This window comes from Sebastes umbrosus, chromosome 4 (genome assembly GCF_015220745.1).
Source record: "Sebastes umbrosus isolate fSebUmb1 chromosome 4, fSebUmb1.pri, whole genome shotgun sequence".
NCBI lineage: Eukaryota > Metazoa > Chordata > Actinopteri > Perciformes > Sebastidae > Sebastes > Sebastes umbrosus.
Genome location: NC_051272.1, coordinates 1119288 through 1140943, shown reverse-complemented (window position 1 = coordinate 1140943; position 21656 = coordinate 1119288). Strand labels below are relative to the sequence as shown.

Genomic DNA, 21656 nt, shown 5'->3' with positions numbered 1-21656 from the left:
ACCTGTAAAAGGCTGAATCTCGGCTCAGTCTGTGGGCAGCTGGTAGAACAGCCTCTTCTTAGACTGGGAGGTCTGTGAGAGTCATGAGTGAACAGTGCCACCTGCTGGGCTTCACGCACAATAGAGGCAGAAATAATAACAAGTTTAGGATACTGTACTTTACGTCCTCCATCAGCTGATGGAGCAAACAAACACACACGTGCAATGAGCACATTAAAGTCTAGTACAGGAGTCTGCAACCTGCGGCTCCGGAGCCACATGCGTCTCTTCAGCGGCTCCCTGTGGATTTATAAAAATGGAAATGAATAATTTTCTGTTTACATTGTTATTTATCATTTTTGTAGGTCTATGGTACGACGGAGTATTAGGGCCACATTATAGGGTCATAATATTACGGGAATAAAGTCAAAGGTTTACGAGAAAAAAGTCGTAATATTATAAAGTAGTAATTTACGTGTTTTTTTCTTCTTTTTTTTCTCGTAAAGTTATTGTGATGGAATAATTGATACACAAGTTAACTTTGGAAGGAAGAGGTCCCGGAGCTGATGATGTCTTACAAAAGAAGGTTTATTGAAGCTTGATCAAGGAGCAATTGTCAGGTCTCCACAATAGATGCTCTCTGCGTGAAGGCCTCACAACTCTGTCCTTCCTCCCTGGTGCTCAGTGTCTTACCCCTTATCATGTTATGACTTACTTCATTCCTCTGGCATCTCTGACCCTGGTTGCCCTAGCGACTGGCTCTACGGTCTCCACTACAGACACAGCTGTACAGATAACGGTGGCTCCTCTAGACAGGACTCCAACCCAATAATGTCAACAGAGGGACGCTCTGACAAACACTCTGACCTTTCTACCAATAAGAGAGGAATTGATGGAAAATTCCATCACAGTTATGACTTTATTCTGTAAATCTCAGATGTTTTTTCCCTCAATGTGGCCCTAATACTCCGTAGTACATTGTCTCTTTGGCCCTCACTGCATTAGACTTATATACTATATACTTAGACTATAAACTGTGTTACCTTCATCACAATGATCACATGTTTTGCGGCTCCAGACAGATTTTGTTTTCTTTTGATCGTAAAGGTTGCCGACCCCTGGTCTAGTATTTTAAAAAGAAAGACAGAAGTTAAAGTTCCTCTTTACTTTTGTTCTTTATTACACATTAAATAGGAGTGGTGAGATTCATGGCAAAAAATAGACTCATTTGAGATCCGATCACCGCTCTACACTGCCCACAACAGGTGTGTGTTGTAAAGTGGTCATTCATTCACTTCCCTAGAACCTGGACCCAGTCACACACTCTCTCTAATCACATACACAGAGCGGAGCCAAACTCCATTAAAGCAACATTCATTTAGACACACCAACGAAATGAAAGCACAATTTACAAAATATGCACCTTTCAGTATCACAACTATACAAAGGTTGTTAAAATATGATCCAGGTATATAAATGATATACATTTCAGAAATCAGCTGTTGGCACGCAATAAAAGGAAGAGGAACATTTCAAACATTTCAGTAAAACTAAGTTTTGAAACAGTATTGTTAACAAGAGAGTTCCATAATTAAAATTGCATTCACAGTTATTATCTACTTCATGGGAAGGGGGGGGGGAAGAGGTAATAATATTCATTAATCCTGAAAGCAAAATGTATCATGTCTGGATTTTCTGTGTCAATAACGCTGCTCCCCTATAAACCGCATTTTGTGTATTTGTCGAGCGCACACGGGACAAAGTAAATGTTGTCTCAGCTCTTTCTACCGTCTAAATGTAGCACCTAATGCAAACATAAAAAGGCAAATACAAATCCCCAGGGGAACAGCGTGTTAATACGATGGAAATTACGGGCTGACCTGGGAAAGAAACTAGGACTTTTTTCTTCTTTTTATTTTAATAAATTCTGACAATTTTCTCTAAAAACCAATTTTATGGCAATTATTGCCTCATTTACAAACATCAGTTCCAGTTACATCACCACGACACACGATGCTTTGTGAGAGAAAAAAAATGACAAATTACTTTGCTGGACAATCATTTCTGTTGAAAAGGCAGCCCACCAAACTATTTCAACACTTTAGGGAAATTAATCCATAAAAAAAAAACTCTTTTCAAAAAGCTCCGCAAAAAAGGAAGAATCTGAAAATCCATTTGGGACAACATTTTTGAAACAACCTCTGCGACACCACACCAAGAGAAATATTCCTGAAAGCTGCTTAAAAAGAAGCTTTCTATTCTGTCACAAGCCAACAGCTTAGGAAAATGTGCACCTCTATGGCTAGCGACTGGAGAATCCTCAAATGTTAAAACCTAACAGACATCGAATAACGAGCCGATAAAGGATCCTCGTGCTGTTTAAATATGACGCCTCGATGGAGAGGATGTTGACGGGAGAACTTGTTTTGTAACAAATAGCAATGAAATGATTATTGTCAGGATAAATTAAAACAATCCTGCAGTCAAGCCTTTTAGAGTAAAGAAAAGCAGGAAATATGTGAGCGGTAACGTCAAACAAGCTGTTCGACATTAAGATCGTCACGAAGGCATGAATCCCTGCAACACAAAACCTGGCTGCTAGTCCTGCTCATCATCCCAAAACGGGGTAAAAATACAGATCTCTGAATTTGTCATGAATCAAGCTAAAAGAAAAGGCTAATTTCTTTCTCACTAAAGCAAGTAATGATTAATTTACATAAACCTGAAAAACAAGACTGTATGACGTCCACTTGGGTCAGAGTTCCTCGTTGCTGGCTCTGTTAAATGTATCAACCAGAGGCGGTTTTGCAATACCCATGTCATCTAGGACACATTGCATGCAAAAAAAAAAAAAAAAAAAAAGAAACATCTCATGTAGGCGAGGAATCGCTCCCCCACGCAGTACAAAGCATTGACAAATTAATTAATAGCTAATTAGGGTGTTAAAACATTCGGAGAAGAGTAGGAGTTCGCATGCATACTTATATCAGTGACATAACTAAGTCATATCTAGAGGTCATTAGCGACCGGGAACATTACACAGTGGCTGGGACATTTGGATCTCATCTGGCTGAATGTTGGTCCGTTCTTCAGATCGGTTTTGTCTACGAGAATCGGGGTGAAAATTCATTCTTTGGCATCCCAAACTTAAAAAAGGGCATTACAGAACTTCTGCAGACCTTTTAAGCAAAGGGGGGGAAGAAAAAAACAAAACTTTAAGCTGCTAATGAATAATTTGTCAAACATGAGTTGTGATGTAATTAGCTCACAGCTCTGCAGGTATATAAAACAATTATCCAAATCAACATCATCCTATAAAATCAAACAGGCTGTTGGACCAACACACGTGGGCAACTGGCACTAAACTGAAATAAAGCTTATCGGTGTCCAAGTAGCAAATAATAGAAAGGCAGAAATAAAAGGGAGGGGGGGGGGGCAGGTTTAGTATTCAGTATGGTGGGTATTGAGAAAGAGGCTAATAATTTAGTGTAATGTACAAAATGTATTACTTTAACTGTTCAACATAGTTCTTTTTTTTTTAGTCTGTCTTGAAAAGGGATGATTATTCACATAAGTGTACACTTTGTCTTGGACTTCTTTTTCTTCTTTTTGCCCTCCTTGCTCATCTTCTCCTTATGCTTCCGGATTTCTCGCACTAATGTGTAAAAGGCATCGTCAACGCCCTGGAAAAATAAAACATAATGCGTTATTAAGAGTGGCAGGTTATTATTTTCATACCAGAACACCAATGATGAAATCTTATGCAGCCTGAAAATATGTAAAGGATTGGCAATGTTCTTTGATTCAGAGGTGATAATAAGGGTGCGTTCACATCAGGGACCCGGGCCCGGATTCGAGTACACTCGTCCCCAAAGTCCAGTTGGATTGATTAGTGAGGACGCTCCGTACCGTACTCGGGCACGGTTCGTCGATCCGTACCCGGGTCCACTTGAAAAGTTGGTCTGGAGTACGGATCATGTGGACTCAGGCACGGTTCTCATCAGGTGTGAAAGCCAACCGTACTGAAACACGGAAGTGGACCGCTATTTAACGCGAGTAACGTTAGCAGTTAGCGAGTAGTTTTGAAAGGGCAGGCTTTTTTAAACGCCGCCGGTCTCCTCTGATATCTGTATACATATAAAACTGTTTCATATCTACAGTATGTCTGTATCTGTGCGCAGCATGCGCCGATCTCCTCCTCTGAGCTGCACGGCCGTGGATGATACAGCAGGAAGGCCGGCGAGAGGTTCCTAAAATATAAACGATAGTAGGCGATGAGGTTGAGTGATGTTTGTTATTTTATTTACCCGATTTAATGGTCTGTCTGCGAAGAACGAGAGACGGGGTGGGGGGAGTCGACCTATTATCACATCAAACTCTTGAAATCAGAGTTCATTTGGACCAAATCAGAGTTGGTGATTGTTGGAAAGACTAACGACGACGTGTTGGTGAGTTTTATTTAGTTTCTGTCCAGTTTGAATGAAGTGTTTTTAAGATGCTCCGCCACTAGAACAGCTGATCTCAACAGAAACAAACACACGTGGGTGATGACGTAGTGTGCTCGGGTACGGAACAACTTTACTAATGTGAAAGCTGACCGGAGAGGGAGGGGGGGAATCGTACTCGGGCACGGTACGGATCAAATCGTACCTGATGTGAAAACGCCCTTAAAGGCTGATGAATTTAAAGGGTAATTCCACTCCATTAAAGAATAATTGTGACAGATTAAACAACAATCAACACTCCGATGTTTAATATCAAACTGATGTATAGCCTCGACTTGTTCCACTGCCAGAGAAAGAAACCTTTTTATATCTATGGCAGTTTGATTGTAGAATTTGAATTTTCCAATTTAAAACCAGAAATTTAACTTCCTCTCCAAAAATCATCTGGGATAACGTTAAAGTCCATTTTCAGATCAATTTAAACTTAAATTTCTATCAAGTGTACATCAGCGTGACAGACAGACAGAGTGCAGGTACATTTCTCAATCCGTTCAGGCTGTGTGAGCCACAGCTGAATAAAGTACAGATCAAACAGAACTGTAATGTAAAATCAGCAGTGTTCCCGCTGACAACAACACCGACAGTAGCTGCGGTTACATGAGCCAGTTTCCCTTCCCTCTGAATGTAATCAATCCAAATCATTTACAACTCCCACAGCGTGTTTAAACGGCCACTAAATAATAATGACAGAACAAGTTCTGTCCTGTTTACATTTGCAATCGTCTACATGCACTCCTACGTGCAACACGAGCAAACGGTTAAAAAAAGATGAACCTGCATGGAGCGGTTGGCACTAATACTGGTTTTACTGCTGTGGGTTTGTACTGAAGCAAGAACAATTTCATAACAGAGTTATTGAACAGAAGGCGAGCCTTCCGTTATCTCCATAAACTAATAAATAGAAACTATCCAAAGATTGTTCCCCCGGGAAAGATGCAACACTCGCTAGAAAACAAATAAAAGAGTGGCACGACTTCCGCAGGTGAACAGCTTTGATTTAAGTCGAGCCAATTTATTCTGACTGAAGTGTTAAAAGGAGGCTTTTATTTTCTTGCTGAGCTCTTATCCTGATTATTAGTGAATAAAAGGCTCCATGTAAATGCAGCTAGTGTCTGTTGATGCCACACTGAGGCAATGAGAACAGTTTGTAAAGTGCAAATGAATGTGATAAGGAAGAGCCTGAGGTCACTTCAGGTTGTGACGAAGACAGCAGGAAAGGAAAGAAGAAAAGGGATTTGTTACCACAAAAATAAAAAAAACTCACCCACAAACACACACACAAATTTTTGTTCACAACATGTCCGCCAGTTTCTTGGACCACATCCTCCTTGGAAACATTTCAGCACATGATTTGGTCCCAGATTCGCCATAATCTCCTTTAATCACACACGTTGGCTCACCAGCCCATTCCCCTTTCTTCATGTTCATTTCAGCAGGTTGGAGCAGGTTTCACACTGGTACATTAGTCCGAATACAGGAACCAATTCGCCTGGAAATTTGATGATATGAGAACGCTTTTTCTGAACGTGAGTGCAGACCAAGTCAACCTCAGTCGGGTGCTTTGATTGGCTTTAGGCCAACTGTAGTATGGCTTGTGTGCAGTCTAGGGATGTCACGAGAACCGGTACCAAGTCAGATGACAATTCTAAAAACGCGACGGTACTCGTTTTCTACAGTACCGGCGTTACCGTGCGATGCCTGCAGGGTCCAAAATTAACACCCGTCAGGCGCCAAATGCGGCTGCTTCTGTCCTCTGCTCTCTGTGTCGGAGTTTGACTCACACACACACACAACAGCGCCATGCAGCAGCGAGATCCAGAGATCCTCTATGTTTGAGAAAAGGATTCACTCATGGAGGAAAAACTGAACAAACTGAATTTCTATCTTTCGTTGCTTATTGCTAAATCTCTGAAAAGTGGTGTTTTGTTTTTATTGACCTCTGGACTCTATATTTCCGGTGAATGTTATTGGGACTTGCATTTGATTATCTTACACTTAACTCCCCAGATCCAATTAGTTTGAACTGATCCAACAGCATCCAATCAAGTTTCAGGAGAAAACCATGAAGAACTAACGTTCTGTTACTGAGCACCAGTTGGATCCAGTTACTCTGCTGTTAAAATCACCTTACATCTGGTGAAGAGCGCATATATATATATATATATATATATATATATATATATATATATATATATATATATATATATATATATATATATATATATATATATATATATATATATATAGCGCAATGTGCAATTGATTCTCCCGTTCAGACTCAAAACCCAGTGTGAAAACGGCCTTAGATAGATTAAAAAAAAAAAAAAAAAAAAAAAAAAAAAAAAAAAATCAGCCATGATACACAAGAGACACTGAAAAGGTAAGAAATCATCAGCTGTTTCAGCCTCCTGTTAGAGCTCCACCACAGCCCCAGTAGAAACCAGCAGGTTAGCTTTGAGAACCATGAAGCTCCAGCTCTCATTGCGTGTCCTCTCCAAAATCCCCACCAACGCACACACACACACACACACACACAGACAGAGCTGATGGGCGCGCGGCTGCATACACTTACCCCTTTCACATCACAACACACTTTTTAAGCTTGACACAGCGCGGAGTCTTTTCTTCCTTGCTGAGCTTATTGAGCCGGTACAGCCTGATCTCCCGTACCAGAGTGTAAAAGGCATCTTCCACTCTCTGCAGTATGAGACACAACTTCCCTCAATGTTGAGGAATACAAGGAGGACACACTGTATGGGTGCATGTGTTACAGCTTACAGATACAAAGGAGCGAAGCAGACCTGTGTTTTGAGCGGGGTCTACCTGCGATGTCTGGCCTGCCTTTGTCTACAAATGATACTCCACCCAAACTCTTATCTTGTGAATACCAAACACTCACCTCCTATATGCTTGAAAAGCTTCTCTGTTTCCTTCCTCTCAATGAAGAGTGGACAGATAGAATCCCAATGGTTTTCATGGCAGGAAAAAAGCATCAAAGCATCCTTAAAAAACTCTTCCAACAATCTTCATTTTTGCCAAAATGCAGCTAAATACACTTTTTTTTTCTGTGTCATGATTTTGCCCCATTTGAAGCTCTGACAGAAGCTCTGTATTTAGCTGTATTTTGGCAATACGATAGTTGTTTGGAACGTACTCAGCGGCACACATGGACAGTGAAGAGGTGGATTATGGTGTAGGAGTGGTTAGGAAGAGATTTACTGTTCATCCTGAAAGTTTCATGTTCGGGATTCATTCAAACTGAACTAAAAAAACAAACTGTAAAAACAGCCACCTTTCAAGCCTCCAGTGTGGGTGAGTGACACTGGAAAAGATTAGGGTGGAGGTGGAGTATCACTTTAACTGTCTGGCCTAATATAAAAAAGGAGAAGCGCATGCATTAGGAGCATATTTTGATTGTGCATTATACTGTAAAAGTGGGAGATTTCCCAGAGAAGATGAAATCACTGAAATTTGGCAAAAACACTGTAGGCCTGTCACGATAACAAATTTTGTTGCACGATATATTGTAAGTACACCCTTTAAAAGAGCAATGAACTTCAGATATTCAGATATTGAATTGGAATGTGAAGAAATATTTTTAAAAGTGTGCAGGATTTGTCAACATCTAGTGGTGTGGTTGCAGATTGCAACCAACTGAATACCCCTCTGCTCACTCCTTCCTTTCCAAGACCAAGGTAACGGGAACGTCTGAGTGCAAAACCGTGGTAACGCCGTTCACCTCGCTCAGAGGTGATCCTCACCATAATAACACTACTTTAGGAGCAACGGAAGTCAGACAGGGGCTGGCGGTACCACGGTTTTACACTCTGCGGCTCACGTTACTGCAGTTTCTTAAGCGTGTCGGAGAACTACAGTGACCTTCAGGTAGGGATGCACCGATACCACTTTTTTTCAGACCGAGTAAAAGTACTTACATGTTGGTACTCGCCGATACAGAGTACTTCTCTGTGCCTAAAGACCCTCGTTAACAGCCAGCTGGAGGGTGTGAGCGACACACGGCAGGCTGGGGAGTCAAGCATATGAGGCCATGCGCCGATACCGGCTCTAGGTCGGCTTGGAAAGGCTCGGGGCGAAGGTGGCTCGCGGCCACAGCTTTACAGCGCTCCCCACCCAGACCTCGCCGCACCGTGGACAAAGGGCTCGCTGCACCCTCTCTCGCGCAGGGGACGGCCCCCTGCTGCCGATACGACTGTCGACCGGGGCGGACTGTCCTCAGTGCGTCCCAACCGCGTCGTGCCGCCAGATCGGGGCTCAGCCCACGTAAAAGGCACCAGGGGTCTGTGGCGATGTCGGCAACCCACCCAACCCGTCTTGAACACGGACCAAGGAGTCTAACATACGCGCGAGTCAAAGGGTGCAGGCAAAACACTGTGGCGCAATGAAAGTGAGGGTCGGTAAGCGTCCACCGTAAAGTGGCATCGGTGCCGTTGTATCAGAGCCGCTTTGCGAGTACGAGTACATGAGCACAGTATTGGACCCAATACTGGTATCGGTATCGGTGCATCCCTACCTTCAGGTAACCTAAAAATGCAAAAGGCTCTCTCTAGAGCCAGAGTTTGGTTTGTGCATTCTGGGAAACATGACGGACTCCCTACGGTATGTAGATATGAAGGGCTCATTCTACGCTACCGAAAACACAATGATTCTTAGATTCAGGTGATTATACACTAATGAAAACATAGTTATGAATATAATATTCCATATCTGTCAATAGATCCCCGAAATGTTATGCTCTTCCTTTAAAATATCCTAAATGAATAAAACATGAATAAAATAAAACCACACAACCGAAACAATAAATAAAATGGACTCTCTGGCTCTGTTAATAAAGATGTCATAGAGTTATTCAGGCATGTTTAGCGTGTTGGCTAAAATGTTGGTGACATTCTTGCGTAAACAAACGCAACGAGCAATATGGAGGCCAGCAAAAATTATCGAGGTCATGTTCGCATATCGTACGATGAGTCGATAACGCAAAAATGATGGAGGTCATGCCACACACCGTACAATAAGTGGATATAGTCATTATTGTGACAGGCCTAGTTGCGGGTCCGACAGCAGCAGCATCGTGTGGGTAGTGAATTATTGGTACACTCAGGTAGGAATAGGTGAACAGAGCTGTAAGAAATGAATCATTGTGTCATTAATTTCCCACCGCACCAGAAGGAGCCATGATTCAGCCCGGGTCAGAGAGACCAGGAAAAGGATGCGTTTACAGATCACTGTGTCAGCCAGTCAGCCACCTAAGGCCATGCTCACAACACACACCATTTGATGTCATTACGCCACGGCAAACCTTCCAACACCCAGTCAGAGTAACCAGTAAGCAGAATCATGAACCCGCCTGAGTAATTACCGACAGTTTGTCCTTTCATGCACACTCCTTGACACGCATTTACTGATTTGCTGATCATTCATAATGCAGGATCCTCTGCAGATGGCCCTAATGATGATGGTATAATTTCATATATCCACGACAAAGTAGCATGCAATGATTACATTATCACCCATAAATAATAAAAAAAAAGATTCGATTAACCAAGGAGGATTTAACGATGCGCAGCTCAATGCCCGAGACATTTCCAAGCAACATTATAATAAAGACCATTAGATGTGACACAAATCAACGGCACCACATGACTCAAAACTTTAACTTTTCCTGTGATCCAAGTGCCGAGATGATCGAGCCTCTGCAAGGACACTTGTCAAAATTAGCTTAGTCTCTCTGGAACATTAAAATTTGATTTCAAAGTGAAATTTATAGACTGCTGTGTCCATCAAGCCAATACCCCTAAGACCACATACAAACTTCTAACCATTCCACATGCTCTAAATAATCCAGCAGTTTTATTGACAGACTGAAAAGTTAAAGTGTTTTGAGTCTTGAGGGCGTGGCCGTCTCCAGCTGGACTCTCACCTGTCTGGTTTTGGCTGAAGTCTCAATAAAGGGAATGCCATAACTGCGTGCTAAGTCCTGAGCCTGCTTGGTGTCCACTGTCCGAGACGGGAGGTCACACTTGTTTCCCACCAACACCATGGGGACGTCCTCGGAGTCCTTCACCCGCTTAATCTGTTCTCTGGACATCGACAGACAACAGAAATGTCATTAGGTTTTAATCAAACTGAGGTCATTTATTCCGATGGCTATTTAAAGTGATGTTAAAAAGCTTGTATCTGGTCTGAGTAACTAGAATATGGTCATATTCAGAGCAAGAATACATTCATTATTGGCTTTTGCTCAGTGCTGCAAGCTATTAGGACATTTATACATACAGTATACATATTGCCACCATCACAGATTTTTCTGTATGTTAAAATTCTGAATTTGTGTTAATTAATTAGAAAATACATTCTATTATAAATAGGGCTGGGACGACTCACCTATCTCCTGATTCGATACCATCACGATACTTGGGTGTCGATATGATATGTATTGCGATTTTTAAGAATTGAGATTTATTGTGATTTTTGTTAACTTTTCTAACACTAGACCATGAAGGGGAAAGTTTAATCATACCCTTCTAGGGACTTTTACTTTGAAAATATCTAAATTAATCCAGTAAAATGTTTGCTTTTCAGCATGCATGTAGTCTGAGATGTCCTGAAGTCAAATATATCACGATCATTGTCAGGAATTATTTATTACATTTTTTCCAGCAAATCAAAAATATAAAGAATAAAGACATTTCCCTCAGAGAGTAGTGGTATTTCCTTTTTAATTTATAAAGGACATGTAATATTTTATACTTCTGGTGAATATGATCCAATCAATCTTAGTTCCATAGATGTATTTTGTATATACAGTTCCCTTTGTTAACACCTTATTTTGAAAAGCGGACGTAGTCCCACATGACTACTTCCTCTAACTTCTCCAAGGTGGTCTCTAGCTCTCCCGTCAGCTCCGTTCTCTTTATCCATCCATGGTCAGCTCCATCGGGGCCGTTTGAATGATTTTAACAGAAATGTCAGTATATGGGTGCTCTACAGTCGTAGAGTCGGCCCATTTGACCACGGAGACGAGAGCGACGGCCGGCTCAACCGCACGTTACCGCGATACGATAACATTTCCTGTCTGTGACAGAGTGAGCATGCAGCTTTAGCCGTGATGTCTAGCTCTGCTTTTCCTGCAATGTGTGAAACCCAAAGTGTTTCCATCCTTTACTGGATGTGTAGTGTTTACCACGCTGGATTTAACATGTGAGGGTGCAGGTCGTATCCACGCAGACCCTCCAATGTTTTTCACTTTTTCGTTTCGGCTCGCGGCGGTTTGTTTTGTTTGACTGAGTTTGAATGGATATGACGTCACGTTCCCCCGACTACAACAATAAAAGCGGGTACCTTCCTTCAATCCAAAGACTGCAAACCTTGATTCTCTTAGCTCACCTATAGTGGTGAATGTCCTCAAAGGACTTGGTGTTGTTGATGGCAAAGACGCAGAGGAAGCCCTCCCCTGTCCTCATGTACTGATCCCTCATGGCGCTGTACTCCTCCTGACCTGCAGTGTCCAGGATGTCCAGCAGACACGTCTCTCCGTCGATCACTACCTGCTTTCTGTAGGAGTCCTGGAAGAGGGAGAGGTCAGACAGTGATCAGAACTCTGGGTTTCAAGTGTCCAAATATCAGCTTAATAAAAAAATAATAAGAGATGGTTTGTGGAGAAGAATTATTAATTTGCTTTATACTTAAGGTTATGATAAGCGTGTTTAAACATCTAGATAGATACGGTGCATGATCGAACTTGTTTTTAAAAACCTTACTTGTAATAATGGCTAGGTGATTCAACAGTGAACTGTAGTAAACTATAAAAAATATCAATTCAAAGTAAATCGTTTTACATTGCTTCATGACAAGATTGTGTGGATATGATTTTGCTGAAAGACGCCACAGGACTGCATTTCAAATGTTGCCTCTACTCTAGCTGTAGTAGGTCAATCCTAATTTCCACTGTGACGAAGCGCTCCAGCTTTTCATCACACTGATGGCCACACTCGATCTGATCCAACACAAATAATTACCGTCTGATCCAGTGTGGCAGATTTTGTTTCAGATGTTATCTTGTATTCAAATAATCTATAGTGGAGCTCCAACCTGCAACAGCCCATCAATAATGGATTGAAATCATAATGAGGCTGTGTTTACTCAGCATAGGTTGGCCCCCTGAGAAAGCAGGCGAGCGGGCGGGACATGCATGGAAAGTAATTAAAAACCGGTTTGGTGTCTTTTTAAGACTTAAACCAGAATAACCTGCAGCAACTCCTTTTTTAGAGGAGTTCTCCTTGTCCTGCCCCCCCCCATACCAAAATACACACACGTTCACACATACATATACATGCACAAAGTTGCTTTACCTCAATGGTGGGGTCATATTCATCCACAAAGTGATTCTGGATGAGCTGAATGGTAAGTGCGCTCTTGCCAACGCCTCCAGCTCCCACCACTACCAGCTTATATTCTGTCATGATTCACCTGTGAGACCAAAAACAAAGCACATTATACTCAGATATTATCACAGACACAAAGTCATCTGGCACAGCATCAATTAATCTGGGGCACTGTCGAAGCCTTAAAAAGGAGAAGTTTACAGGTGCATTTCTCACCTCTCTGCACTAAAGATGCTATATTCTGTTGTGGATGGTTAAAACCCTTTATGGTATTGAATTGTCGCTTAAAAACTATTTTGTCAATTAGCTCCATTTGCTGCTCTTCATTCCTGTCTGACCAGCTGCTGTCTCGCTGGGAAATCTGCATCCTCATGATAACTCATATTGTAACTATTCTTTTAATAAAAACACTGCTGATTCACTGGAAAATTAGATTACGCACCATCATGTTTATTTTGCTTTTCATTTAGAAAATGCCTATTTTAATATTCAACAAGAAGTTTGTGGAAGAAACTACAAACAGAATGTAATGGTTCACCTGCAAATGAGGGAATATGAACACTGAAAGACTGCTACTGAAATCAGGGAAAGTTGCCATATTAAATCATCATCAGCCCTGACAATTAAATCAAATGTCGAATGTACCCCTATTTAAATTAAAACAGTTACTATGACACAACATAAGCTTCATATCACAAATAATCAGCTACTGAAGTAAAATAATTATTTAATTATTTAAATGTCTGAATCCAGCGACACATTCAGCTGTATTTTTCTGAGTAGCAGCCACACAACAGAAACTAACCCCAGGCAGAAATCTATGACATTACATTAAGGCTCCAAAAATTGACAAGCAACTGAGAGGCTCTCTGCTGTCTGACTGCTTTGTGGAGCAGCAGCAGCACCCATCAATAGTGGCAGCTGGCCTTTTCAGAAGTTACAGTACAGACGGCTCACAGCTCTGCACAGCCTGCAGTCAGGGAGGAGCTCCACTGAATATCATCGCCTTTTCTACACAAACAAAAAACCAGAATGTGGTTTGATAGGTATTTGGCCAACACAGGTATACTTTTACTACACTTGTTAAGTGTTCTCAACACTTGCTCTGCCACATGTTATATTGATATTACGCCCCAACACCGCCTGTGATTTACACATATTACAGTGAGGCTGTTCTGTCCATTAGGAAACCATCTTATCTTCACCTAAACAGATAAGACTACTGACAAAGTCACAGGCCATTTCAGCAACACTTTAAAGTTGTCTGCCACATGCTTGCCATGCCTGTAAAAATACTATAATGTTTCATCTTCTTAGGCAGTGAAAGTGAATGACTGATGTGCAGACTTTTTCAGCAACAAACAGGGATGTAAGATAAGATAGAACTTTATTAATCCCGGAGGAAATTCTTCTGCCAGAGACTGCTCAAATTACAACAAATTCAAGTGTATAAAATAAAAAGTACTATTTCTAGCACGAGTGCCTAAGAGAATTTTTTTTTAAAAAGGCCTGTGCGATATTTTTATAGTATGCAACCTCTACTGCTCCCATATATATATATATATATATATATATATATAGCTTCTATAGTTACCATATACCAAGTACTTCCTTTATTATTATACTGTATAGTATTTGTAAATTGACTTATTTTTATTTTATTATTTTTTGCTACTTAACTTACTGTTTTCTTAATGGAGCTTCCAGTAAAAAGTATTTCACACGATTGTACTTGTATAACCGGTGTGACAATAAACATCTTGAATCTTAAATCTTGAATAACAATTAAGTAAGATACATTTAGTAAAATGAGCAAATAAGATAAGTAAAAAAGTAAAACAAAAAAAAAAAAAAAAAAAATAGGTAAAGAAAGCTAAAAAATATATAAAAAAAGAAAACAGAAAAGGAAGTAATATTGCATATGATGAGAAAAAGAGTAGTAATATTGCACATGTTGGACATTAATATTGCACACAATGAACAGTGATATTGCAAATGAAAAAAATGGGGGAAATGTAGTAAATGGAGGGATGCAGCCTATTTATGGTTCATTAAGTGAACTCTCACCCTAATTAGAGTTAAAACACTCATTTGACTGAGAACATGACTATATGCCTGTAATGGTTGTTTGCCTCATGTTGACACCCTCTGGATGACAATGTGTGCATATATATGGTTTTATTACTGAGGACAATGGATAACTATATCTCGGTGAGGACAAATGAGGAGAAATGAGCCACTGATTATACATTAAAACTGTAGTAGGCTACTCTTTAACCGTTTATCACCTCTAATGTGAATTAGCAGAGGTTCAAACAGGCCTTTTAAATGTGTTCAAGGCAGAAAAAAAGAACAACAACAGGCTTAAAAGTGGAAAGGAATTTGATTTAAATCCACTGCTGCTATGCCCGCAGGGGTTGCCAGATTGGTTGTGTGAAAACCTCCCATCGCAGTGTTTCAATAACCAGGCTGCTGTGCTGCTAGCTTGTTAGCATTAGTGCTCACCCACAGCCCTACTAAAGAAGTCAGCTAACTAACTAGCCCCTAGAAGATAACACAATGTGATTTACAAAACAAGTCATTCATGAATGCAGCAGTTGCCTGTAAGCGTGTGAGCGGATAACACTCATTCATTCACAGAGGAGGAAGAGAGCAGGGTTATTGAGCCGCCATTGACAGGCTAGCTCACAGGCTACCATGCTAAGCTATCAGGCTGAAGCTCTGCAGTGCAGGGCCAGACGTTGGTTAACAACTGGGCGTAGTTTGCACCGACAACCAACATGAATATTTCCAGTAATGGTGAAGTTGTTACAAAGCGGAAACACTGACTGTATCTGCTACATTAAGAGAGAATTAAGAGAGAATACAATGTTGCAAAGTGAACCCCTCAAAGCGCCACACACACTCACTGTAATGTATCAATGTATCAATGTGTATCTTTGTTACCTTTTCGAGTGGAGGAGAGTTCCGCGTCCAGATAAAGTCAAGCTGATAATCCTCTCCTTTCACTCGATCTCTGCATGTCCTATTTCACACCCAAACCTCCGCATTTAACTCGGTTCTACTTCGTTATCAGAAGCCAGCGGGAACAGACACAAAGTGGATGAATTAATCGATCGAACTTTCCATTAGATTGCAGCGGTCGGTCGGTCCTGGTGGCGGCCTAGCTCTGTGCTCAGCTCGGCCTCCTTTAAACAGAGAAGATGGGCGGATACCACCGGGGCGAGCTTTACCCAGAAAGCCTAGCTGAGGATTTCAACCGGTTTGGGGCAACTCGGTGTCGCAATGTGGGCAACAACAATACGCTTTCTTTTGTCTTCTATAAATACACTTATCACATGTTTTACACAGCTTTAATTTTAAAAACTCTACATTATATACATTGTCTGTCATGTACAAATTGTGTGCACAAATGTTACTATTTGTATTATTATTAAAGCTCATTGGAAGCCAGAGTGAGTTAATGCTTTAATGATCACAAACATATATTTGTAACTAATATAGGTCACATGGTGTCACTTTGAGGACGTCTCTCTTTCAGTATGGTGATCCCTGCCTGCTGCTGCTGCTGCTGCAGAGTCAACACAGCCTAGGGGGCGACTCCTCTATATATAGGCTCTAAATATAACTGGATTGTGCTGGAGGGACGTCATTCCCAGGCAGGGAAATGATTTGGCAATCCCTTGTCAGTTTTCCAAAGTGTTCACTAGGCTGCCTCCTGCGCACTTTATGCGCATAAACAACATGAGAGGTTCGTAACAAAAACGCAGACCTCAAAACATTAGATTAGATTAGATTAGATAGATAGATAGATAGATAGATAGATAGATAGGAACAGTACATAAAATGTAAATGTCAACACTAAAGACATATATCCAAAGAATACAAATATAAAGAATATTGGAATACACTATAAATATACCTGACAACTACAACTAGCATAAAAAATCTAAATTATAAACATAGAATTATCCTCTATATACATTAGCAAAGTGTGCAATAACACACTATATACATTAGCAAACTGTGCAATAATACTATATATGTATACATTAGCAAAGTGCAATAACGCTCTATACATTAGCAAAGTGTGCAATAACACACTATATACATTAGCAAACTATGCAATAATACTATATACGTACACATTAGCAAAGTGTGCAATAACACTCTATACATTAGCAAGTGTGCAATAACACTACATACATTAGCAAAGTGTGCAATAACACACTACATACATTAGCAAAGTGTGCAAGTTACAGTGTTTTGTTCTTCAATAAAAAAAATAATTGAGGTGGTAAATTTGCAAATGTAGCTGTGCAAAATTCAACATGTGCAAGATTAATTAAGATTAATATTAAACACTATCCATGAAATCTAATGGCCCGTATAAATAATAGGCTACAGGAAATTCAAGGGGCACAAAAGAGCATAAAATACTAAAAGTTGTTACTCCATACAGCAGACACACTAGAGGTCACTATTGACTTTGTCTGGCAGTTCTCCAAGCTGTACAGCTTCTATGGAGACCACAAATAGGTTTGAGATGTTAAAAAGAAGTGAAGGCCAATTTTTTAATATATTTTTTTAATACATAACATTTAGAAAAAAAGTTTACTTTAACTTTAATACTTTAAACTTTAATCAAAATAAAGTTGTTATTATTATTAATATTGTGATCCCGCATCATTTACAATTCGGAGAAACCTACAAATTAAGCTATAACGAATTTATCAAAGATATTAAATGAGCACCTGTTGTGTGCAGAGATGATAACTGTACCAGTTTTAAGACTGGAATTTTACATTTACAATTTACATATTTACATCTCAGATAGAATAAATGCACTGTGCATTTGCACCATTGTATTTAGTTGTAGTTGCATGTAAAACAAAAACAATAAATAAATTAAAAAACAAAATAGCATATAAAGCATTGTTAAGGATTAAACTATCCAACTGGGAGAAATTGTGAAATAGAATGTACCATAAATGAAAGAAAGGTCACTTGAACAAGATTTAATTATATCTACAACTATATGACAATGTCATTAATCATTAAATCTATATTTATATCACTATATGAACACACAGAGTTATATTACATATAATTTACTGTCGGTTATAGTCTGCAAATCTGAATTTAGTTTAAAAAATAATGGGATTTGGTTGTGAATAGGGAGATAGAATAGGATGTTGACTGAATTGTACACTGATTTTTTTAATGATTATATGTATATGTATACATACTGCGTGCGTATATATGTATGTATGTATATATGTATACAGTATATATGTATATATAAATAGTTTTTTATTTTATTTTATTCTATTTTATTTATTTTTTTATTTTTATTTTTTTTACTTGTGTATATTCTTTTTATTCTATTTATCTATTTTTTGTATATAATATGGTTTTTCCTGTATCCATACTGGCTTTATTTTATCTTAATATTAGGTTGGTTAAGTTTCTTTGTACTGAGAATGTTATTATTGGGGACGTTTGTGAATGTTTGTTCTATTGTTTCAAAATGAACAAAAAAACAATAAATATAGTATTGGAAAAAAATAAAATAATAATGGGAGTTGTTTCCCCACTGGTGGGCCTGTTCCTTCTGTAGGTTAGATATAATACACATATTACACATATTACTTCAATGCAAGCAGTCAGTCTATAGATTAAACACAAAACAACCTGCCTTAGAAGTCTGTATAAAATCACTAAAAAACACTATAGTGTATAATTTACACAATTTCCTTTGACCGATGGTATTTATACATAAAAAATAATTTATTTAACAGCAGCAACTTTTTTTTACAGCAGACATTTTGACATGTCATAGCAGGAAAATCACAGGCGTACCTGATAACGATAATTTAATTTTAGGCATGACGACTCACAGGAATGGCTGTACGCTAAAGAGTCATCATTAACGCTATATGATTTCCTGCTAGTTAAAATGTCTGATGTGATAATGGTCTATAACGCCAACGTTTTGAGAGTGAGAAAGCTTAAAATGATAGTTATGAAAGTGGTTATTTCACTTATATAAAATGGCCCCTCTGTGAATTGAATCTCATATTTCCAGCTTTAGAAGAGATTTCATGTTCAGAGAATAAAACTGTTATCCTGACCTGTCGTCTTTAGCCAGACTCTCTGAGAGCACTTAAACCTGCTGATTACACCACTGGTTAACCAGACAGCTGATAAAAGACCATATTTAGAGATATGACAGTTCCAGCTGACATTTTTTTTCTACAACAGGAAAGTCTGTTCTGTCACAAGAGGGCAGTAAGTCTCCGTTGATGCATGGTCCCATTGTCAAAAGTCCATCAGCTGCTCTAGTTGAATATAGTGTATGTTGTTAAAGCTGCAGCGGGTAGAAATGGAGCGAATATGATTAAAAACAAAGTTATTTTATAAAACGGACATTATAACCTGACAGTAGTGCATGAGACAGGTAATCTGAAAAAATAATCATGTGCCTCTGTGTCCTCCGGTGCTCCTAATGGCATCTGCAAGATTTCACAGACCGAGCTGGAGCCTTGCCGTCTCTGAGCAGCTGTCAATCACTCGCGAACTCCGACCAAACGGTCAAACTAGGCAGCGCTGATCAAATATGAATCAATATTCTGTTACCTTAATGCCTATTTCTCTCCTCAGATGTTCTCAGAATCATCTTGTAGTGCACATGACCAGAGCACAGCCAATAGGAACGCTCTCTCTCTCTGAAATGACCTGTGATTGGTCAAAGTCTCCCGTCACGGGCTAGACTTTCTAAAGCCTGAAAACAGAGCCATGAGGAGGAGCAGAAGTCTGGTTCCTCTCAGAACACTTGAATTACAATATGCTGAAAGGTTATTATGGGATTTTTGCCCAATGATGCCAAAAATATACTGCCTACTGCAGCTTTAAGTCTATCAATTTGATGATGTATTAGAGTTTTGACAACAGGACTGACCCTGCTTTCCTCACACATAACCACTACTGTTCATTTATTAGAGAGATAGATAGATAGATAGATAGATAGATAGATAGATAGATAGACACTTTATTGATCCCGAAGGAACTTTAGGCATCCAGTAGCTTAAACAACACGTCCCAACACCAATACACCTTAAAAAGAGATAAAATCAAATAGAATAAAGTAAAATAAAATAAAAAATAATAAAGGAATATCTTATCTCTTAATAGTGGTATAGCTGTATAACATGATAATACAAGAAGATGTAAGAAATGCTGTGAGAAGACATAATAAGAAGATATATTATTATTATTATTATTATTATTATTATTATTATTATTAATAATAATAATAATAATAATAATAATAATAAGATTAATTATTATTATTATAATTAGTATTATAATTATTCTAATTATAAAAATATAAGGTGTAGTTTTGGTTAATACAACAATAACAATAGTAATACTAATGATGGTGTTATATATTTATATATAATATGAACGAAAGATACAGTTTCCAGCAGTCAAGTATTCAGGTGAGTGTGTACGCAATGTAAACTACACAAACAATAACAAATATTAACAAAATTAAAGTCCCATATTGTAAAAAGTGAGATTTTCATGTCTTTTATATTATAAAGCAGGTTTAAGTGCTTTATAAATACTGTTAAACTATCAAAATGCTCAATATACGGAGAAACACACACACAGCCAGTATTCAGTAATTGTGCGTTTGAAACAAGCCGTTGTTAGGATTTCTTTCCATATGTGATGTCACAAATATACAATATATATAAACCATTACACGGTTTTGAACATTCTAAATGTGTCCCGGTTTATTTCCTGTTGCAGTGGATGTAAATAACATCAGCTGACGGGAAGTAAACATGGACCCAAGCTGTTGCCTAGCAACGCAATTCCTTTGCCATTCCGTTGAAATGCACTAAAACGGAGCGTTTCAGACAGAGGGTGAATACAGGTATATTCAGGCACACAGTATGAGGAAAATAAAGTTTTTTTTAACATTACAGCATGTAAACATGTTCTAGTAGAAACACAAAATACAAGTTAATACGATGTGGGACCTTTAAAAGGTTCCATATTGCAAAAAGGGAGATTTTCATGTCTTTTATGTTATAAAGCAGGTTTAAGTGCTTTATAAATACTGTTAAACTATCAAAACACTCACTATACGGAGAAATACACACAGAGCCCGTATTCAGTAATTGTGTGTTTGAAACAAGCCGTTAGGATTTCTGTCCATTTATGATGTCACAAATATAAAATATATATAGACCCATTACACGGTTTTAAACATAAACATTCTAAATGTGTCCCGGTTTATTTCCTGGTTGCAGTGGATGTAAATAACATCAGCTGACAGGAAGTAAACATGGACCCAAACTGTTGCCTAGCAACGCAATTCCGTTGAAATGCACTAAAACGGAGCGTTTCAGACAGAGGGTGAATACAGGTATATTCAGACAGACAGTATGAGGAAAGTAAAGTTTTTTTTTAACTTTACAGCATGTAAACATGTTCTAGTAGAAACACAAGATACAAGTATGAACCTGAAAATGAGCTGATGTGGGACCTTTAATACAAATAGCATCAGTGCTGTGGAAGCCAGTAATCAGCAGCCAGCAGCCACTGTTATCTGAGTATTTTAGATGGGGGTTATTATGTCAGGATCTTATGGACAGAAGAGAGTCTCATCTTGCTGTGTAGATGTCCTGCTGGAAGTGTAAAAGTTGGTCTGTAGATAGCCTTCCTCCTCCTCCTCCTCCTCCTCCTCCTCCCCTCA

General features: G+C 39.1%; 1 protein-coding gene across 2 annotated transcripts; it reads right to left on the bottom strand.

Moving 5' to 3' along the window:
• Nucleotides 1–1135: 1135 nt before the first annotated feature.
• On the bottom strand, nucleotides 1136–16122 carry kras (v-Ki-ras2 Kirsten rat sarcoma viral oncogene homolog). Of its 2 annotated transcripts, XM_037768303.1 has the most exons (6): nucleotides 15833–16122; nucleotides 12854–12971; nucleotides 11889–12067; nucleotides 10423–10582; nucleotides 7057–7181; nucleotides 3425–3662 (listed from the first exon to the last, which is right to left on the bottom strand). In XM_037768303.1, exons 2-5 carry the CDS (start codon nucleotides 12962–12964, stop codon nucleotides 7062–7064), a joined length of 570 nt encoding a protein of 189 aa, XP_037624231.1. In that variant the 5' UTR covers nucleotides 12965–12971; nucleotides 15833–16122; the 3' UTR covers nucleotides 3425–3662; nucleotides 7057–7061. The 2 variants fall into 2 exon arrangements, with proteins under 2 accessions (XP_037624232.1, XP_037624231.1); XM_037768304.1 differs by lacking the exon at nucleotides 7057–7181 and having other exon boundaries at nucleotides 1136–3662; nucleotides 15833–16110.
• Between the last annotated feature and the right edge of the window lie 5534 nt (nucleotides 16123–21656).

Coding starts and splice junctions, on each gene's coding strand:
- kras (XM_037768303.1), bottom strand. CDS start 12,964: ATGACAGAATATAAGCTGGTAGTGGTGGGAGCTGGAGGCGTTGGCAAG. Junction 12,068..12,853: donor AATATGACCCCACCATTGAG/GTAAAGCAACTT, acceptor TCCCTCTTCCAG/GACTCCTACAGAAAGCAGGT. Junction 7,182..10,422: donor CTTCAGCCAAAACCAGACAG/GTGAGAGTCCAG, acceptor CTCATACTGCAG/AGAGTGGAAGATGCCTTTTA.